Here is a 21,831-nt window from a genome sequence, read left to right as displayed (position 1 = left end):
CATCTTATGTTTATGGGAAAATTAATGTCAAGAAATTAATTTATGCCTGGCTGTTGTACACTTTAATAACTGTTGATGATCAAGCAAAAATGGATCTTGAAAATGAAGGTAGACTTCCTCATTGGCTCCTTGGATCACCATGGATAACCTAAAGATTGATCCAGAAGGCTGAGCCTGATGGTTGCTGCCTTCTGGGGTCAGTCAATTATTTGAGTAAGATCCTGCCCCATCTGTATGAGCTACTCAGACAGCCGATCCAAAAGGATGTGAAACTATGTAAGCAATCAACTAGGTTAAGGAAGCAAATCACAGCAGAACTTGTGTTGCAATACTTTAAAGGTTATAAAGCAAGGCAAATTATACCACTGGCCTTAGGAAATGGAGTAAAGATCTTCTAAGAATATCAGCCAAAGGCCAAAACGAATGTATTGATAATTGGTCTGCAGAAGTTTTACTAATGCACTGCAGAGAACGTTATTTGTCCACAATGATCACGTAAAATTTCTATCAAGCATTTCCAAAGAGTACAAAAAGAGGTGACAGTCTATGCAAGTGTGTACAATGTAGGGTTAGTACTGCATGGACAAGAGTTGGTATGTAGTCTTTGTTGAGAACTGGAATGATAGAGGTTTCTTTGAAGCAGATGGGGACAGTAGATTGTTGAAATGAGACATTGAAGATGTTGGCGAAGACTATGGTGAGTTGGTCGGCGCACAATTTCAGAATTAACTAGATGTTGTGTTAAGACAATGACAGACATTGTCTCATTCACATTCCTCTACCATCTTCAAAACATTGTGCTGGATACCTAAGTGAACCAGGAGCCTCACTAATTAATACAAACTGTGTTTAGATGGAGTACACTCAGCTACTAAGATAGTTTTACTGCCACTAAGATAGTTTAATTGATGCTTGGTCAGGTATTCACTATGGATGCCCAATAATAAAATAATGACATTGCCCCAGAGGAGGTAACTATATTACGTCGTATGTTACAATCCAGGGGGACCTGATATACCCTGAATGGGTCACCTCAAGGGCTCATAGAAACATAGAAAAATAGGTGCAGGAGTAGGCCATTCCGCTTTCGAGCCAGCACAACCATTCAATATGATCATGGCTGATCATCTAAAATCAGTACCCCGTTCCTGCTTTTTTCCCCATATCCCTTGATTCCTTTAGCCCTAAGAGCTAAATCTAACTCTCTCTTGAAATGTTGTGCTTGTCCAGAGCTGACAATTGCATCAGGCACTTATATTGAATAATGCACGTCAATAAGACCTTAAGAAAGGACCTGGTCTTCCACTGGTCACCCATACACCCTTCACCTCCCATTGTTAAATCCTTCCCCAGTGAATGATTAGGAAATACGTAGAAGTTGAAAAAAAAAAGAAATGTGACTTGATAATGGGAAATTGATCTGTCAGATCCTCGCCTTGGTCTAAATAGAATAAACACCATTTGTCAAAAGAAGAGTATAACATTGCAGAAATTTTGTTTGAAGGTATCAAATACTAAATGGTTACAGTTCTCCATCAAATTTGGCTTCAGCCACCGTCCATATATAGGCATCTAAAGCAGTGACTGTTGAATAATGTTCAAGAGGGATCCCTTGAGATTCTTTCTCACTCCAACATAGATCTAAATGACTGTAGCGTCCTTACATGCTGCACTAGAATATTTCTGAAGCAGCTCAAAAGGTTCCCACCAAATCCTCAGAGGAGTATCCCAAATGTCTTTCAGCAGCATTTTTGGACAAAAACAAAATTCATAGTAAGATAGTGAGTTGAATGTTTTAGGGTGGAATTGTCCTCAAATTTTGGGAGTGGGGACTCCTGAGAAATATGTTGAACATCAATAAAAACAAATACACATGCAACAAATAGCCTAATAATAAGGAAAGGAAAACTTTTTGACAAGACGAGTTACATTATACTAAATTGTATCAGGTATCATGTATGGACTCTTGCCCATGATTCAGTTGAAGACCTACATCAGAGTCTTAACAAAAAATGTTGCGGAATTGTTCTATAGTTGGACTGAGAAACTACAACTTGGACAAGAGATCGTCTAGGTTCTCATGCCTAAGTCACCATACATTGAGATGATGGTCAAATTGTAAAATGCCGCTATTTACCTTACCTGTGCCCACATTCAGTTACTAACTGGTCCAACAAAAGCCTACAATCCTCAATTAATTGTTTATCTGTTGTTTTATTTGTGTTAAAGAATTCTATATTTCCAAACACTGCATGAATAATTGTTTCCTAATTGGAATAAAACCCTCTGCTTTGGCTTTGAATGTCAGCTTATCCTGCACTTACACAACGTTGGAAGTGATCAATCTCTGTTCTCATTGTTCTTTCCAAACTCATGCAAACACCAAATCACACTTTAATTTCCTTATTTCATGAAATATAAATTTAGTTTAGGTAATCTCACTTTATATTCAATCCCTTGGGATTCCAGTAACATAACAGCAAATTTACACTGCAATCCTTCCAAGGATAATCTATTTTAGCTAGAGTTATCAAATGCTTGAAACAAACTGCAATGAATCATGAGACTAAAATATACACTACAACTAATCATTATTTTGATCCCACTGTTAAATAATGCAATATTTTTGTGAGCTTTGCAGTGCGAGAGATAAAGAGGACCTTGCCATAATGGTCTGTAACAGCCCAGACAGTAAATACTATTTTACTTTTAATATATTTAAAGATTTATAAGGTGGGACCAAATATTAGCATTGTGCAGCTGGACTAAGTCAATCCCTGCAGCAGATCACTGCACTTGTTGCTAGTGTTGTTGGAATCATCTCACCTCTTTTGCTTTCCAGCTGCCAACTGGTGGCTAGATCTGCATGAGCCTCAGCAGAGCGGGTCAGGCACTGCAGGAGGGAAGAGTCTGTCAAAGCTAATGATGTGCCTGTCCACATGCTGCCTCACAGTAATTGAGCATGTGATTGGGAAGTTAATAGTGATTGATTGACAGCCCTGATCATAATGTACTCCCTCTGTGGTGTGGTGACTAGAACCATATGTTGGATTCTAGACATGAACTGTATAGATGTTGAAAACGTTCTTCAATTTATGCTTGCTATTATTTTGCAAAGTTGTTTGGGAACATTTCTGTCTTGAACAAAAAGCATGATGAGCGGGCATTGATAAAAGCAATCATGTATTTAAAAATAAGTATTATCTTACCTTTTCCGATCAAATATTAACAACCTTTCCTGAGACTAGCTTCCATAATGCTCATTTTACGGCACACTGAACAAATGGATGAAGAGTGTTTTGGCTTCTATTATTGTTGAGGAAGATCATAATTAACGTATTGGTCCACAATGTAAGAATTATTATGAGTTTCTCACAGCGATAATGTTCTGTGGTGTTGTGACTTTTTGCAACGAGAATTTGTTTAAAATTCTACATTATTCATTGCTATATTCAGAACGGAAGATCAAATGTTATGTAAAATTCAATCTGAAGTTAAGCACAATTACTTTAAACAGAGAGCTAATAGCTACACGGGTGGTTTTAAACTGAATAAGGGGGGTGGGGTGTCGAATGGGATAGTGGAGGATGGAGTTAAAGGGAAAGGGTTTCTTAAATGTGTGAGCGTAGAGAGAGGGGTGTAAAATGAGGGTATAAGCAATAGGTAGCAAGGTGAAAAGTAAAAGTGTCAGGCCAGCAAATCCAGGGCAAAAATCAAAAAGGGCCACTTTTCAGCATAATAGTATAAGGGGTAAGAGTGTTGTAAAAACAAGCCTGAAGGCTTTGTGTCTCAATGCAAGGAGCATTCGTAATAAGGTGGATGAGTTGAATGTGCAGATAGCTATTAACGACTATGATATAGTTGGGATCACGGAGACATGGATCCAGGGTGACCAAGGCTGGGAGCTCAACATCCAGGGATATTCAATATTCAGGAGGGATAGACAGAAAGGGAAAGGAGGTGGGGTAGCGTTGCTGGTTAGAGAGCAGATTAACGCAATAGAAAGGAAGGACATTAGCTTTGAGGATGTGGAATCGATATGGGTAGAGCTGCGAAACACTAAGGGGCAGAAAATGCTAGTGGGAGTTGTGTACAGGCCACCTAACAGTAGTAGTGGAGTTGGGGATGGCATCAAACAGGAAATTAGAAATGCGTGCAACAAAGGTAAAACAGTTATAATGGGTGACTTCAATCTACATATAGATTGGGTGAATCAAATTGGCAAGGGTGCTGAGGAAGAGGATTTCTTGGAATGTATGCGGGATAGTTTTCTAAACCAACATGTAGAGGAACCAACGAGAGAGCAGGCTATTCTAGACAGGGTATTGAGTAATGAGGAAGGGTTAGTTAGCAGTCTTGTTGTGCGTGGCCCCTTGGGCAAGGGTGACCATAATATGGTTGAGTTCTTCATTAGGATGGAGAGTGACATCGTTAATTCAGAAACAAGGGTCCTGAACTTAAAGAAAGGTAACTTTGAGGGTATGAGACGTGAATTGGCCAAGGTAGACTGGCGATTGATTCTTAATGGGTTGACGGTGGATATGCAATGGAAGGCATTTAAAGACTGCATGGATGAACTACAACAATTGTTCATCCCAGTTTGGCAACAAAATAAATCAGGGAAGGTAGTGCACCCGTGGATAACAAGGGAAATCAGGGATAGTATCAAAGCAAAAGATGAAGCGTACAAATTAGCCAGAAAAAGCAGCCTACCAGAGGACTGGGAGAAATTCAGAGACCAGCAGAGGAGGACAAAGGGCTTAATTAGGAAAGGGAAAATAGATTATGAAAGAAAACTGGCAGGGAACATAAAAACTGACTGCAAAAGCTTTTATAGATATGTGAAGAGAAAAAGATTAGTTAAAACAAATGTAGGTCCCTTGCAGTCAGAAACGGGTGAATTGATCATGGGGAACAAGGACATGGCAGACCAATTGAATAACTACTTTGGCTCTGTCTTCACTAAGGAAGACATAAATAATCTGCCGGAAATAGCAGGGGACCGGGGGTCAAATGAGATGGAGGAACTGAGTGAAATCCAGGTTAGCCGGGAAGTGGTGTTAGGTAAATTGAATGGATTAAAGGCCGATAAATCCCCAGGGCCAGATAGGCTGCATCCTAGAGTACTTAAGGAAGTAGCCCCAGAAATAGTGGATGCATTAGTGATAATTTTTCAAAACTCTTTAGATTCTGGAGTAGTTCCTGAGGATTGAAGGGTAGCTAATGTAACCACACTTTTTAAAAAGGGAGGGAGAGAGAAAACGGGGAATTACAGACCAGTTAGTTTAACGTCGGTAGAGGGGAAGCTGCTAGAATCAGTTATTAAAGATGGGATAGCAGCACATTTGGAAAGTGGTGAAATCATTGGACAAAGTCAGCATGGATTTATGAAGGGTAAATCATGTCTGACGAATCTTATAGAATTTTTCGAGGATGTAACTAGTAGAGTGGATAAGGGAGAACTAGTGGATGTGTTATATCTGGACTTTCAGAAGGCTTTCGACAAGGTCCCACATAAGAGATTAGTATACAAACTTAAAGCATAAGGTATTGGGGGTTCAGTATTGATGTGGATAGAGAACTGGCTGGCAGACAGGAAGCAAAGAGTAGGAGTAAATGGGTCCTTTTCACAATGGCAGGCAGTGACTAGTGGGGTACCACAAGGCTCAGTTCTGGGACCCCAGCTATTTACGATATATATTAATGATTTGGACGAGGGAATTGAATGCAACATCTCCAAGTTTGCGGATGACACGAAGCTGAGGGGCAGTGTTAGCTGTGAGGAGGATGCTAGGAGGCGGCAAGGTGACTTGGATAGGCTGGGTGAGTGGGCAAATGCATGGCAGATGCAGTATAATGTGGATAAATGTGAGGTTACCCACTTTGGTGGCAAAAACAGGAAAGTAGATTATTATCTGAATGGTGGCCGATTAGGAAAGGGGGAGATGCAACGAGACCTGGGTGTCATGGTACACCAGTCATTAAAAGTAGGCATGCAGGTGCAGCAGGCAGTGAAGAAGGCGAATGGTATGTTAGCATTCATAGCAAAAGGATTTGAGTATAGGAGCAGGGAGGTTCTACTGCAGTTGTACAGGGTCTTGGTGAGACCACACCTGGAGTATTGCGTACAGCTTTGGTCTCCTAATCTGAGGAATGACATTCTTGCCATAGAGGGAGTGCAGAGAAGGTTCACCAGACTGATTCCTGGGATGTCAGGACTTTCATATGAAGAAAGACTGGATAGACTCGGTTTGTACTCGCTAGAATTTAGAAGATTGAGGGGGCATCTTATAGAAACGTACAAAATTCTTAAGGGGTTGGACAGGCTAGATGCAGGAAGATTGTTCCCGATGTTGGGGAAGTCCAGAACAAGGGGTCACAGTTTAAGGATAAAGGGGAAATCTTTTAGGACCGTGATGAGGAAAACTTTTTTCACACAGAGACTGGTGAATCTGTGGAATTCTCTCCCGCAGAAGGTAGTTGAGGCCAGTTCATTGGCTATATTTAAGAGGGAGTTAGATGTGGCCCTTGTGGCTAAAGGGATCAGAGGGTATGGAGGGAAGGCAGGTACAGGATACTGAGTTGGATGATCAGCCATGATCATATTGAATGGCGGTGCAGGCTCGAAGGGCCGAATGGCCTACTCCTACTCCTGCACCTATTTTCTATGTTTCTATGTTTCTACGACCTGAAAAGGTGAAATAAATAATGAGATCATCACCATATTCTGAAATTTTGTTTGCTTTACTTGAGGATGTGAATCAGTCTGGCATTCACTGAGAAAGCACTTTCAATTGAATAACCTTTCAAGGTGAGGCAGTTCTGGGTTGGTATATGTCTGTGTTTAATGAGGAATTCGCTACATCAGATTTTATTCCAGCACCGAAGTATGATGGACAAAATTAGCAAATATTGATGTGAGAGTTGCTATTGTAACTCTTCCTTTGGTTAATCTCTGGTATTCATTTAATATTCTGATTCAATGGTTTTCCTATTAATTACATTTAATAAATAAGCCTCTGATTAACAGGCAATTAGCAAAATTAATAATTACATGATCACTAAAGGAGAGTCAATTGCTGCTGAAAGAAAGCAACGAGACACGTTCTGCAGGTGAATGAGGGTATTATGGAATTTATCTGTTGAGGTTGCAGGGTAGGAGAAGTAAAACAGCAGTTCCTACTGTAACGATTTTAGATACCTTTCATGTAGAAGTGTGAAACTTTTGCAATGATGGATAGGATTGTGTGTTCTACTCAAAATAAATATCTTGCAGAGTTAGAGATGATACAAAAATAAAAGGTTAGTTCTAATCCTTGAGACTCTTGAAAGGCGCCCATAAATAAAATTTATTATTATTATTATTATTAATCAAAAATTATTTTTAGAAATACTCAATGTTAGCACTTGGCCGTATACACTACCTGTGGCAATGCCATCAAAAAGTGACAGTACTCGGACAGGTTTTCTCTTCTCTGCAGCAATGGGCGCGTACAACTTTGGTGGGTCCTGAAAACGTAAAGACATAAATATTCATAGAATTTTGCAAGATACTTCAGAAAAATCCACTGATCCATTAGGTTATGCCAGTGGATCCCCCATCGATGAGCTGATTTCTTGATAAAATGTGAACAATTGGCATTCTTTCTACTGTTGCTGGAGTAACTCAGCACCGAAGCAGTCCCTTTGGCCCAACTCGTCCATGTTGACCAAGATGCCCCATCTAAGCTAGTCCCATTTGCTTGTGTTTGGCCTATATCCCATTCCACTTTTCCTATCTATATACATGTCCAAATGTATTTTAAATGCTGTTATAGTAAAGGAATCCCCAAACGGAGGGGAATCCACGACCTTGCGGAGGCGCGCAGGTATAGTAAGTACTGTACTTGTAAACACCAGGGAGGCCTTCATGGAGTCCGGAATCGAGGCCGTTGGGCAGCATCTCCCAGCAGCAACGGAGCTGGAGGTGCCGACTATAAGGGAATTCCCGATCGCAGGGGAATCCCCGACCTCGTGGAGACTCGCAAGTACTGTACCTTTACACACCGAGGAGGGCTTCATGGAGTACGGAAACATGGTGTCAGGCAGGACTACAAGTAAGACTGAAGCGGAGGGGACTTCGGCCCCCTCTCCCTACCATCCTACTGGCCAAAGTACAGTCACTAGAAAACAAAGTGGAAGACTTAAGGGCAAGGCTGCTTTACAAAGGAAGTTGAGGGAATGCTCTGTGTTCTGTTTCACAGAGACATGGCTGACCCCCAGCTCCCCAGACTCAGCGGTCCAGCCTGAAGGGTTCTCCATCCACCGTATGGACCATACGCAGGCATCTGGGAAAGGGAGGTCAACTCTGCGTGGTGCTCAGACGTGGCAATCCTATCCAACTCCTGCTCTCCACACCTCGAACATCTGGCGGTGAAGTGCCGTACCTTCTACCTACCGAGGGAATTCTCCTCCATCATCCTGACCGCAGTCTACATCCCACCCCAGGCAGACGTCCGTCTGGCACTGGGGGAGCTGCACGCCGCGATCAACAAGCACCAGACGTCTTACCCCGTGGCATTTACCACCGTAGCCGGGGACTTCAACAAAGCCAACCTTAAGAAATTGCTCCCTCACTTCCAACATGTCTCCTGCAGCACCAGAGGACCAAACACCCTCGACCACTGCTATCAAGGATGCCTATCGTTCTATCCCTCGCCCTCACTTTGGTAAATCCGACCATTCAGCGGTGCAGCTTCTTCCTGCCTGCAGGCAGCAATTGAAAAGCCGCCCCCAGAGCTGAGGACTGTACACAGCTGGTCAGGGGGGGGAGGGGGGGGGGGGGGGGGGGGGGGGGTGTCAGAGGAACAACTCCAGGACAGTTTGGAGTCTGTAGACTGGGCAATGTTCAGGGACTCGGCAATGGACCTGAATGAATACGCCACAGTCATTACAGACTTCATTAAGCAATGTGTGGAGGACTTTCAACCTCCCAACAAAAACCTTCCGAGTGTTTCCTAACCAGAAGCCTAGGATGAACCATGAGATTCGCATTTTTCTGAAGACCAGATCCCGGGCATTCAGGTCTGGAGATACAGAGGTCTACAAGAAGTCCAGATACGACCTTGGTAAGGCCATCAAAAAGGCCAAAAGGGACTTCTGCTCAAAGCTGGAGGATGAGACGGATGTTCGGCAGCTGTGGCGGGGCTTGAATGCCATCACCTCCTACAAGGGGAAATCAGGAGGCGGCTCAAATGTCAGCGAAGCATCACTCCCTGAGGAGCTCAATGCGTTTTACGCAAGCTTTGATAGGGAGAATACTGATGTGCCTTCCCGAGCCCCCATTCGCCGTGATGGTATTTCAGTCACAGTCACAGAGGCCGACCTCAGGAGATCCTTCAGAGGGGTGAACCCTCGGAAAGCGCCTGGATCTGATGGTATATCCGAGCGTGTTTTAAAAACCTGTGCGGACCAACTGGCTGGAGATTTTACGGGCATTTTCAACCTCTCACTTCTGAGGTCTGAGGTTCCCACCTGCTTTAAAAGGGCATCAATAATATCGGTGCCCAAGAAGAGCAAGGTGACGTGCCTCAATGACTATCGACCAGTGGCACTAACGTCTGTGGTGATGAACTGCTTTGAGAGGCTGATCATGGAGCAAATCAACTCATACCTCGACAAAAACCTGGACCCACTGCAGTTCGCGTACCGCCACAACAGATCAACGGTGGATGCGATCTCGCTGGCCCTCCACTCCGCTCTGGATCACTTGGACAACAAAAACTCATATGTCAGGCTGTTATTCATTGACTACAGCTCGGCATTTAACACAATTATCCCCTCCAAGCTGGTTATCAAGCTCTCAGATCTGGGGTACACAAAAAAGCTGGAGAAACTCAGCGGGTGCAGCAGCATCTATGGAGCGAAGGAAATAGGCAACGTTTCGGGCCGAAACCCTTCTTCAGACTGGGTCTCTGCGCATCCCTCTGCAATTGGATCCACGACTTCCTCATTCACAGACCACAGTCTGTCCGTATTGGTGGAAATGTGTCATCCTTGATAACAATCAGCACAGGAGCACCTCAAGGCTGCATGCTCATCCCCTGCTTTACTCACTCTGCATGACTGCGTAACCGGACATAGTGCGAACTCCATCATCAAGTTCTCTGATGACACCACTGTTGTGGGACGTATCACTGATGGGGACGAGTCAGAGTATAAAAGAGAGATCGACTGATTGACCAAATGATGCCAGCACAATAACCTGGCTCTCAACACCAGCAAAACCAAGGAACTGATTGTGGACTTCGGAAGGGGTAGGATGGGGACCCACAGTCCCGTTTATATCAATGGGTCGATGGTGAAAAGAGTCAAGAACTTCAAATTCTTGGGCATGCATATTTCCGAAGATCTCTCCTGGTCCCAGAACACCGATGCAATCATAAGTGATATGGATATGTGAATCATGTCACGACCAGTGGATTTTAGCTGATATCCATGATATACAGCTTAATTACCTTTGAACATACAAATCAAGAAAATTGGATAGAAACATGAAATGTCAGCCTGTCGCATTCAGACACTTAGCTGGGAAAGGGTTTATGGTCTCTCAGCATCCTTAAAATGCAGGAGAAGCCCACCTACATTCATTGGATATGGGAAGAAAGCACTTTGGCAAAAAAGTTGTCCTCTTTTGCAGGTATGTTTTCTTCAACTACAGAAGCAACTATTCAAACTCTAGGGAAGTGCATGTGAATTCATATTTACAGATAAACCCGTGCAAATAACATAACTAAGGATATCTTCAGATTTGGAGACATGATCATGGCTGATCATCCACAATCAGTGCCCGTTCCTGCCTTCTCCCCATATCCCTTGACTCCGTTATCTTTAAGAGCTCTCTCTTTAAAGCATCCAGAGAACCGCCCTCTGAGGCAGTGATTTCCACACTCACAACTCTCTGTGTGAAAAAGTATTTCCTCATCTCTGTTCTAAATGGCTTATCCCTTATCCTTAAACTGTGGCCCCTGGTTCTGGACTCCCCCAACATCGGGAACATATTTCCTGCCTCTAGCGTGTCCAAACCATTAATAATCTTATGTTTCAATAAGAATCCCTCTCATCCTTCTAAATTCCAGAGTATACAAGCCCAGCCGCTGCATTCTATCAACATATGACAGTCCCTCCATGCCGGGAATTAACCTTGTGAATCTACGCTGCACTCCCTCAATAGCATGAAAGTCCTTCCTCAAATTTGGAGACCAAAACTGCACACAATACTCCAGGTGTGGTCTCACTAGGGCCCTGTACAACTGCAGAAGGACCTATTTGCTCCTACACTCAAGTGACTGATAAACAAGGACCCCCAGATCGCATTGTACTTCCCCTTTTCCCAACGACACCATCTGCCTTCCTGTTTTTGCCACCAAAGTGGATAACCTCACATTTATCCACATTAAACTGCATCTGCCCACTCACCCAACCTGTCCAAGTCACCCTGCATCCTCATTGCATCCTCCTCACAGTTCACACTGCCACCCATCTGCAAATTTGCTAATGTTACTTTTAATCCCTTCATTTAAGTCATTAATATATATTGTGAATAGCTGCGGTCCCAGCACCAACCCTTGCAGTACCCCATTAGTCATTGCCTGCCATTCTGAAAATGACCCGTTAATCCCTACTCTTTGTTTCGGTCTGCCAACCAATTTTCTATCCATGTCAGCACCCTGCCCCCAATACCATGTGCTCTAATTTTGCCCACTAATCTCCGATGTGGGACCTTATCAAATGCTTTCTGAAAGTCCAGGTACACTACATCCACTGGCTCACCCTTGTCCATTTTCTCAGTTACATCATCAAAAAATTCAAAATGTGTCGCTATCCAAATGTTCGGCTATCTCATCTTTTATAATTGACTCCAGCATCTTTCCCACCACCGATGTCAGGCGAACTGGTCTATAATTCCATTTTTTCTCTCTCCCGCCTTTCTTAAAAAGTGGCATAACATTAGCTACCCTCCAATCCACAGGAACTGATCCTGAATCTATAGAACATTGGAAAATGATCACCAATGCGTCCATGATTTTTAGAGCCACTTCCTTTAAGTACCCTGGGATGCAGACCATCAGGCCCTGGGGATTTATCAGCCTTCAGTCCCATCAGTCTACCCAACACCATTTCCTGCCTAAAGTGAATTTCCTTCAGTTCTTCCATCACCCTAGATCCTCTGGCCACTTCTATATCAGGGAGATTGTTTGTGTCCTCCTTAGTGAAGACGGATCCAAAGTATCTGTTCAACTCGTGTGCCATTTCCTGGTTCCCCATAATAACTGCATTTCGTTGTCTCTGTACTGTACACTGACAATGACAATTAAAGTTGAATCTGAATCTGAATCTAAATTCGCCCTTTTCAGTCTTCAATGGTCCAATTTTGGTCTAAACTAATTTTTTCCCTCTTCACATACCTACTGAAGCTTTTAACTATCCTCCTTTATATTCTTAGCTAGCTTACCTTCATATCTCATCTTTTCTCCCCGCATTGCCTTTTACAAGATACAAGATTCATTTATTTGTCACATGTACCAGTTCGTACAGTGAAATGTGTGGTCACCATACAGCCATACGAATAAAAAAAGAACACATACACGATAGACTCCAACATAAAACATCCCCACACAGCAGAATCAAAGTTTCCCACTGTGAGGGAAGGCACCAAAGTTCAGTTATCTTTCTCTGATGTTCTTTGATGTTCACCCGTGGTCGGGGCCTCCCGAGCCCACCGCAGTCGCCGCTACGGGCGGCCCGATGCACAGGCCCGCTCGCTGGGATGATGGAACTCCAACGTCGGAACGGGAGAACAACTTCAGCGGCTTGGATTTTCTGAATCGGCCACTTCCTACCGGAGACAGCGGCTCCCGGTGTCCACAGGCTGCGCGAGGCCTCGACAAAGGGATCCCAGGACTCCGCGATGTTGAAGTCAGCGCCGCCCGTGCTGGGAGCTCTACGAACCACAGATCCGCGATGTTGATGCTGCAGGCCCAACACTCCGGAGCTTCAAACGGCGATCCAGGTTAGGAATTACCCGCTCTGCGGTGAATCCAGCTCTGCGCCGCCGCTGCTGAAGTTATCTTTAGTTATCTTTATCTTCTTAGTTTATCTCCTTAGTTATCTTCTGTTGCTCTTTAAAAGTTACCCAATCCTCTGGCTTCCCACTCATCTTTGCTATGTTATACTTCTCTTTTATTTTTATATAGTCCCTGACTTCCCTTGTCAGCCATGGTCGCCCCTTACACCCCTTGGAATCTTTCTTCCTCTTTGGAATGAACTGATCCTGCACCTTCTGTATTATTCCCAGATATACCTGCCATTGTTGTTCCACTGTCATCCCTGCAAGGGTATCTTTCCAGTCAACTTTGGCCAGCTCCTCCCTCATGGCTCCATAGTCCCACGTAAGGTGCCTGATTAATCATTGAAAGAAGGAATATCCTGTGGCATACAGTTTCCCTTTCAGCTTCTTGATTCTGTCTACTTGCAAGAAACTTAAAAAGTATAGGAAAGAACTGCTGATGCTGGTTTAAATCAAACTTCTGGTTCAGATGTCTGAAGATGGGTCTCGATCTGAAACGTCACCCATTCCTTCTCTCCAGAGATGTTGCCTGACCCGCTGAGTTACTCCAGCATTTTGTGTCTACCTTTAACTTAAAAAGTATTTCACCTGAATACATGCTATTTCTTTAATCATTTTGAAAACCTAAATTATATATAATTTCAAAGCATAGCATCTCCAATGAAAAAAGATTTAGCACATCAAGCTCATCCTGATAATGATAGTTCTCAGACTAAATATGAATCCAGCTTTTGAAACATGTAGGTTTGGATTTTGTTCTGAGTGGCCAATGTTTTATGCATGCCATTCCTTATATTTGCAAAATAAGATGTGCACTGAAAATTCTCCATTTGCAAAGTAATCAGATAATTGAATGTTCATTACAAAGCATCTTGGAGTTATGTGAAGACATAAAAACCAACACGGAGCTACTGCACATTTAGACTGAAGAAATGATAAAGATGCTAAATGCCTGAACAAGGAAGTGCCAGGGCGAATACTTAATTGAATGTTTGAACAAGTGCAGAAAGCAAATTAAAACAATGGAATTAAGGCATCAAGAGGGAGAGAGATGCATATGAAACAAACATACAAGCAACATTTTGAGAAAAATCAGTGAAGGGTCCCAACCCTAAACTGTCTGTCCTATTCATTCCACAATTGCTTCTTGGCCTGCTGAGCTTCTCCAACACTTTGTTTTTTGCTCAGGATTACAGCATCTGCAACTCCTGTGCCTCCAAACAACATTTGGAAATGACCAATAATGAGAATCTGAAGATGTAAGCTATAATATCTGTAAATGTAAATATTCATGTATTCATGTTATTTTTGCTTTTATTTTGTCTCTCTAACCCCCATCTTTCTTTTCCTCTTTTCCTTTACGTAATTTGCATATATACTAAAAGTCCTGTCCCACGGTACTAGTTCATTCCAAGAGCTCTCCCGAGTTAAAAAAAAATTAAACTCGTGGTAAGCACGGAGAATGAACGTAGCGGGTACGTCGGAGCTCGGGGACGTCTCTTAGCGCTAACGGCAGGTACTCGGGAAGACTCGCTAACGGCAGGTAAGCACGGGAAGATTCGTGAAGATTTTTCAACATGATGAAAAATGTCCATGAGAGCCCCGAGTACCGACGAGTGGCCATTACCGTAAATCTCCGAGTTCGAATCAGGGCAAACTCGGGAGAACTCTTGGAATGAACTCGTACCGTGGGACAGGGCTTTAAATATACTTCTTCATACTTTTGGTGGCACCTTAATGATAACATGCTTAATGTGCCCTCTCACACTTTGCTACCTGAAAGGAGATAAATATGAAGGGTTATGTAGAATGCTGCAAACTCAATACACAATTTCCAACTTCCTAAAAACTGCCACTAATTGAACTTTGACAGCCTTTTCATGTAAACAGGTGATATGAAACTCACTAAAACACCTCTTCCCTTCTAGGGTAAGTTGATGTCGAGCTGAGAGTGGCACAGCAGAAGCAGCAGGGCACAAGAAGGGAGAGGATAATCCCTCACCCCACAATCTATTGTGATTAACATTGGGGACCTATGTAAACATACACATCCTTCTTGACGTTTCAGTCACCGCAGTCCTATTTTTACATCTGTCTCATTTCACATAGACACCTGACTAGACTCGAACAAGACACCTATTGCTGGGGAAGGATGCTCATTTCACGGCAATGGACATCCATTCCTTGAGGGTGCGGTCACCTTTGTTCCTGATGCAGAATAGAATGAACATTTTGACGAGGTATTCTCCAGAAAAAATGATCCAGATAAGTATAATCAAATGCTTGGTGCATTGATAGGCCTGCAAGTTTGCAACTGTCTCTTCCTTCCACCCCTCCTTCTCCGTTGTTCAGCAGTTTCTTCTGCACTACACAAAATTTTCCAGACGTGCTGTTTTCCGAGAAGAATGCTAAATAATTTAACCATGTTGGGGTGAGAATAAAAGACACAAAAGTGGTGGAGTAACTCAGCAAGTCAGGCAGCATCTCTGGAGGACATGGATAGATGGCGTTACAAACCGGGACTCTTCTTCAGTGATTGTAGTACGAGGGAGAAAGCTGGAAGAGAAGTGAGGGCAGGACAAAGCCAGGCAAATGATGCCATGATAGGTGCGTACAGACAAGGGGTGAGAGTAGTTTTGACAAGTCTTGGAGTCAAGTCCGTTTGCACCTAGCTCATCAAACCCAACATTAATAAGATCATGATGCTTCTTCATAATTACAAACCTCTGCAATCATTACTATCTTAACATACCAGAAAGCAAGTTGTCTCAGTTATTACGTGTGCAATCATAGAAATTCCTCCGGTGGTGCCTGTTCCAGATTTCTACAGCTTGTTGGTAAAGAGGACTCCTGATACCATTCTTGAATGGCCTGACCCCCTATTCTGAACACCTGATGAGAGGCTAGATCTTCTTTTCTATCTCATCCTATCCTTCAAATATTTCATCAACCTCAGTTATACAACATGTTGGCAGAGTTTCAAGACACATAAAAAAAACTTACAAATTCTTGGTCGTGGTTATTAGCAAAAAAATGTTGGAGCCGTATTGGCCAATCATCCCTCCGTCTTAGCAGTCCAAATATCTCTTTGTGATTGCACATGTAACAGTTCCAGGGGTCTTCTTTAATTGCTGCCTGTGCAGCTCCTGGTCCGACTAGTAGGTCAACACACTCCACACAGAAGCATCTGCAAGCAACAGAAAACAGATATCATCACTACAAGACAAATTGACCAGAATGGTGGACTCCGCAGATGTGGTGGGTTAAGAAAACACCTATGCCAAGATTTTCAGCAAAAACTTCCAAGGACTTTCTTAGTTTTTAAGAACAAACACAAGACAATTGAAATAAAAAACTGTGGGTACATCAATTCAAAATGTCAAGACTGAATTGTAATAACTACTCATTAAATGAGCAAGAAATTAAAAATGAAACATTTCTGCTGTTTATTGATTGTTGCAGATCACAATGCATCTTCGCACATATTAGCCTTGAGTCTTGAGAATAAATAAAGTATTCTCAGCAATTATTCTGGACGAAAATAATGAACAATAATCTGCAAACTACTGAGTGCTGTAATCACACAAAACACATTGCACAAAACACAAATTCTCTTCTACTTTTTAAACAGAGAAATTCAACCACCATCACAAGCCGCGGCACTGATTTTTCCTCTCTGATACATTCCATTTTACCTGCTACTCTCATTTCATTCTATAATGTCATACTTTCCGGATTTAGCAGTGACGATTCCCAGTACAATTAAACTCATTGAGCCTATATCACCATAACAGGCATGACAACAAGTAATGGCTAAAAACTGCCTCTCTTATATTGTTGTTGAATTAATGATTGAATGGCAGAGTAGAATCAATGGGCCAAATGGTCTAATTCTCCTCCTATGGCTTATATAATGGTTCACTACTTTCAGTACCATGAACTCCTTGTTTGATTGGGAGTTCAAATCACTCCCATGCTGTATTATACGAATCTATCTGGACAACATGGCCAAATGAAATGTCAATAGCTAATTCAAGTGGGACAACAGGAAGTGAGGCTGGGGAAGACGGTGAGAAGGACACAGAGCGTATGATGGGATAATAGTTTTGTAGCATGCAGGTACAGCAGGCAGTGAAGAAATCGAATGGCATGTTGGCCTTCAAGAGGAGTTGAGTATAGGAGCAAAGAGGTCCTTCTGCAGTTGTACAGGGCCCTAGTGAGACCACACCTGGAGTATTGTGTGCAGTTTTGGCCCCCTAATTTGAGGAAGGACATTCTTGCTATTGAGGGAGTGCAGCGTAGGTTTACAAGGTTAATTCCCGGGATGGCGGGACTGTCATATGATGAGAGAATGGAGAGGCTGGGCTTGTATACTCTGGAATTTAGAAGGATGAGAAGCTATCTTATTGAAACATATAAGATTATTAAGGGTTTGGATACGCTAGAGGCAGAAACATGTTCCTGATGTTGGGGGAGTCCAGAACCAGGGGCCACCGTTTAAGAATAAGGGTTAAGAACAGAGATGAGGAAACACTTTTTCACACAGAGAATCGCGAGTCTGTGGAATTCTTTGCCTCAGAGGGTGGTGGAGGCCATTTCTTTGGATACTTTCAAGAGAGAGCTAGATAGGGCTCTTAAATATAGCGAAGTCAGGGGATATGGGGAGAAGGCAGGAACGGGGTACTGATTGTGGATGATCAGCCATGATCACATCGATGCTGGCTCGAAGGGCCTACTCCTGCACTGTTGTCTTTCTTACCAATGATTATTTAAACAATACTGTGCATTTTACAAGACTAACATTCTGACAACACAGAGGCATTGAAGGTTGTGCTGAACAGGATTAGTACATCTTTGGAAGTTCAAATCCTTGTGATTGGTATTGTTGAACTGACAAGCAGAATTGGGAAAAAATGACAATGGAAGAGATGGAGCATGTAGCTCATGGAGAGGAGAATATCTAGAATATCTGGCTATTCTTGAAGTGAGTAAGTTATCTGGACCAGATGGGATACATCATGTATGGCTGTGGAAAGTCATTGTGAAGTTCCTAGACGCAAAGATGGGAATCATAGCACCTTTGTTCAATAAGGGGTGTTAGGATGTGCCGGGGAACTGCAGGCTGATTGTTTTAAGATTAATGATGGTTAAGCGTTTGGAGACAACATTCAACGTAAAATAAACGTGGATACTTGCAGAAATTATAGGCAAATTGTGTTTGATTAATCTGAACTTTTTCACGAGGTTACAGAGGGGGTCATGTAAAGGACTTTTGATAAAGTTTCATTAGTTAAGTTGGTTAACAAAATTAAGGCTATATTGCAGAATAAATGGGTCAGTGGCAGTTGTAAACAGAAGACAGAGTCAAAGCAAATAGTTGGTTTTCAGAAAGGAGGATGGTAATTATTGGTGTTTCTTAGTGGTTACTACTGTTTTGGATATGGGTGTGTTGGGTAAAATTTCCAGATTTTCATATGACATTTTAAAGCAGAATTGTAGCAAACAGTGAGGATAATGGTAGTCACAAGGATGTGACATATTCGTGAGTAATCTGTCACAAGCTTTGGAAAGTGTACCATCCTTATTGATCCTTCTGCATAGCAATTTTATTCTCTGCCTCACAAACAAGAACTGAACATAGCACAAAGGATGTGGTCCAATCAGTGCCATAAAATGTAGCATTGCCTTGCAACAGGGCCCAACAAATTGATTTTGAAATCTGCATTCTTCTTCTCCTTTTCGTTGTATAACTAAATGGCTCGTACCTGCAGCAATTATTGTTTCCGCACATGAGTACCTCCCTGCCCCCACAGCAGATGGTACAGTAGGACTGGTAACCATCATCATCGTACTGGTATGCACATTCCAAGAAGCAGTTCTGAAAACAACCACAACACCATTAGGAATTTCACAATCAAAGCAATCAGTTGCATTTTCTTTAACCTTTCGGTGCACCTCAAAATCATTGTGATCTAGTGCAATGGTGTTGACTCATGGACTATCAGTGTCACTCAGTGCTAGCAGCATATCTTCAAATGGCTTCACTCATTCCTCTGCAAAATTGTCCACCACATTAAGCTTTGATTAACATTAAATTATACTTGCAATTTATAAATAACGGCCCAAATATTAGCATTCTCTTGGGAGAGCCTGGTGGCTTTTATGTACCCAGATGCCACTTACAAAGCTTTAGGATATGGGTTCTGGCCTGCTAACCTGCTGGGGCATCTGAGGTAGAGACAAGGTGCTTGCCAGCAGGGAGGGAGAATCGGAGGTTAAGTAAATCTGTGGTGCCCTCAAGCACATCCTAGAAGCCAACTCAAAGAGTGACATTGGTAGAGGCCTGAAACAGGCTCCCGGCCCGTCCTCTCAGTCAGGAAATGGTGGGCGAAGACCTAGAGAAAGGAAAAAAGAGGACTGAAAAAGATAATAATTCTCTTAAAAGGGATATGCCCATGGTGGTGGTGGAAAGAGTTATATTTGTTTATGTGTGTCCCACAGTGATAGGTTTGAAATTAATGCAAAAAAACTATTCAGAAGTAATCAGAATATCCACTATAATTGTTTCAGAGTTTGATACAAGCAGATGCAAAATAGACATGAAGTGGGGAAGAATTTTACACACATTAAGTACCTTCCCCCTTTCATCTTACTTTTCACATCTGTCTATTATGATGAAAGATGCCCAGAACTCATTGCCAGTTTTCACATACTCTTGTTGTAAGCCCAATACTGTGTGGCACACACTGATGTGGGGAAGTGGAAGTAATCTTATATTTAAGTACTTCCTCCCCCCACTCCAACATATTCCCCATTAACACTTTTGAGTACTTGCCGTTCCTTGCAGCTTTCACAGTATGCACTTCGGGCCCTATTTTCAAACCTGTTGCTATTCTGAAATGTTATTTGCAGAGTGTTTGTTTTGCACAAGTTGCACTTGCATAAGATTTAATGATAATTGTTTTGCCCATTTTCTGGGGAACAGTGCATTGCAGTTGCACAAAAAAACTTCTGCAAAGATTTCCTGCAGTTTTTGGAGATGATTCCCGTGGGATTATCGCACTGAGGATGCGACATTTGAATCCCATAAACTGCCACAAATTGTCAGGTTTGCGTGAACATGACTTACCCCAGTTTTAGCTTGTCGCAAGCCCTGCAGAGACAAGAAACATACATTAAAATAAAAAAAAGTGAATTTGTTTTACAAATGACAAGGCATATGTATGTGTCTTGGGAAACAGAACAATGCACAAGAAATAACCTCACTCAGAGGGGTCATCTTCCCAACTGTTGATGGTGTTTGGAAGGGCTGACATTGTCTTCTGTTTCAATTTATTCTCCTGTAATAATTTCTTGATTCAACAGGATGAAAAAAGTTGATTTGTCCATGTGCAACGATGTGCAAGTTTAAAAAAAACTTCCCAAAAATCTTCAAAATGAAAATTTCTCAAATGTTCTGCAGTGCATCTCTGCAAGCTGAGTAGTCATTGCGCAAACAAATAATGCAAACCTTTGAAAATAGGGCCCATCGTATTTCACTTAATGTGACCATGAATTGGTGAGTAGCATAAGCTAATTTGGAGAGCTGTGTGAAAGCATGCATTGTTTGTCACATTCTTCCTCAAACAAAATCTTCAATAAAAATCTTTTTATTCTCATGTCGAAGGTACCCAACAGTCCTCAAAGGGTTTTATCCCTTATGATAGCTTTGCTTACATTTAAAATGTGTTACAACCTGTGAAATGTCTTAACATGAGTGGAATTTGCACTGTCCTAAATTTAGGTAAACGCTTGTCCTACATTTGTATAATGAGGCTAAAAAAAGTGGATTTGCATCCAAATAAATTGTTTTGCATTATACCTATTTGGATAAGGCAGAGATAAAGTGGAGATTTTGCAGAATTCCACACATTTTGAAAAAAAACCCTCCTTTTGTCAGCAGACATCGTTCATTTGCTTCACTCACATAATTATTCCACAGGTCTTACAAATATCCACCATGATGATGCATGTGTACGTTATGTTACTGACACTAGATAAATCCCCTTCTGCATTTCCCCAGTGAGATATATGTTAATTAGGTTAATGCTCTAATCAATATAAAAGAACATAATTCTGCAGGATAACATGATATAACAGAACATCCAAATTAATTTATGCACACGTGTGCCAGCTCCCAATGAATTATTCCTTATCCCTTGACTTTATAAGCAGATTGTCTGTGGCGTTGGTCTCAACACTAGAGACTGTATTCTTTTAAAATAAGAAGTACACTGTAAACATCCCGCAACAAGAAATATAACATGAAAAAGAGCTGCAAGAAATGGGAACCTTTTATGTAAGACTTTTAAGGCATTATAGGTGCGGCCTGATCTGTCCATGTACCTGCATGCATCCTGCTTCAGAACAGTCTCCATTCTTTTTTTGTACATAAATGAAATATAATTCCATTTTATTTTGTGCTAATACATATCTTTGCTTTTCGTGTCCAGGAAGTTTACATCCATGCCAATAATGATTAGTTTAAATTTTCATTATGGTTCTTAACTTCATTTTAATAGTAAAAGCATAGGCATAACAAAGCTTAGTCAATATTCCCACCATCTGAAAATTGGAGAATGTAATGTTGAACCAAACACAGATTACAGATCAATAATGAGGTCTGTGCCGAATGCTGGGCCAAATCTTAATTGGAGGTTGAAGCCGAGGCCATTATCTGAAAA

General features: G+C 42.0%; 1 protein-coding gene across 15 annotated transcripts in view; it reads right to left on the bottom strand.

Moving 5' to 3' along the window:
• dnmt3a (DNA methyltransferase 3 alpha) overlaps positions 1-21,831 on the bottom strand; it is a 420,321-nt gene that overhangs the window by 44,180 nt on the left and 354,310 nt on the right. For 11 of the 15 annotated variants that reach the window (XM_033021452.1, XM_033021451.1, XM_033021454.1 and 8 more), the window contains 4 exons: positions 20,238-20,261; positions 18,874-18,986; positions 16,112-16,295; positions 7,425-7,509 (listed from right to left, as the gene is read on the bottom strand). In XM_033021452.1, coding sequence (XP_032877343.1) covers positions 7,425-7,509; positions 16,112-16,295; positions 18,874-18,986; positions 20,238-20,261 — 406 coding nt within the window. The remainder of the gene's footprint in view (positions 1-7,424; positions 7,510-16,111; positions 16,296-18,873; positions 18,987-20,237; positions 20,262-21,831) is intronic. The other 4 variants (XM_033021455.1, XM_033021456.1, XM_033021462.1 and 1 more) reach the window with 1 other exon arrangement.

The sequence above is a fragment of the Amblyraja radiata genome, chromosome 5 (genome assembly GCF_010909765.2).
Source record: "Amblyraja radiata isolate CabotCenter1 chromosome 5, sAmbRad1.1.pri, whole genome shotgun sequence".
Taxonomy (NCBI): Eukaryota; Metazoa; Chordata; class Chondrichthyes; order Rajiformes; family Rajidae; genus Amblyraja; species Amblyraja radiata.
The sequence above is the reverse complement of the archived record's forward strand: the minus strand, read 5'-3'. Positions and strand labels throughout refer to the sequence as shown.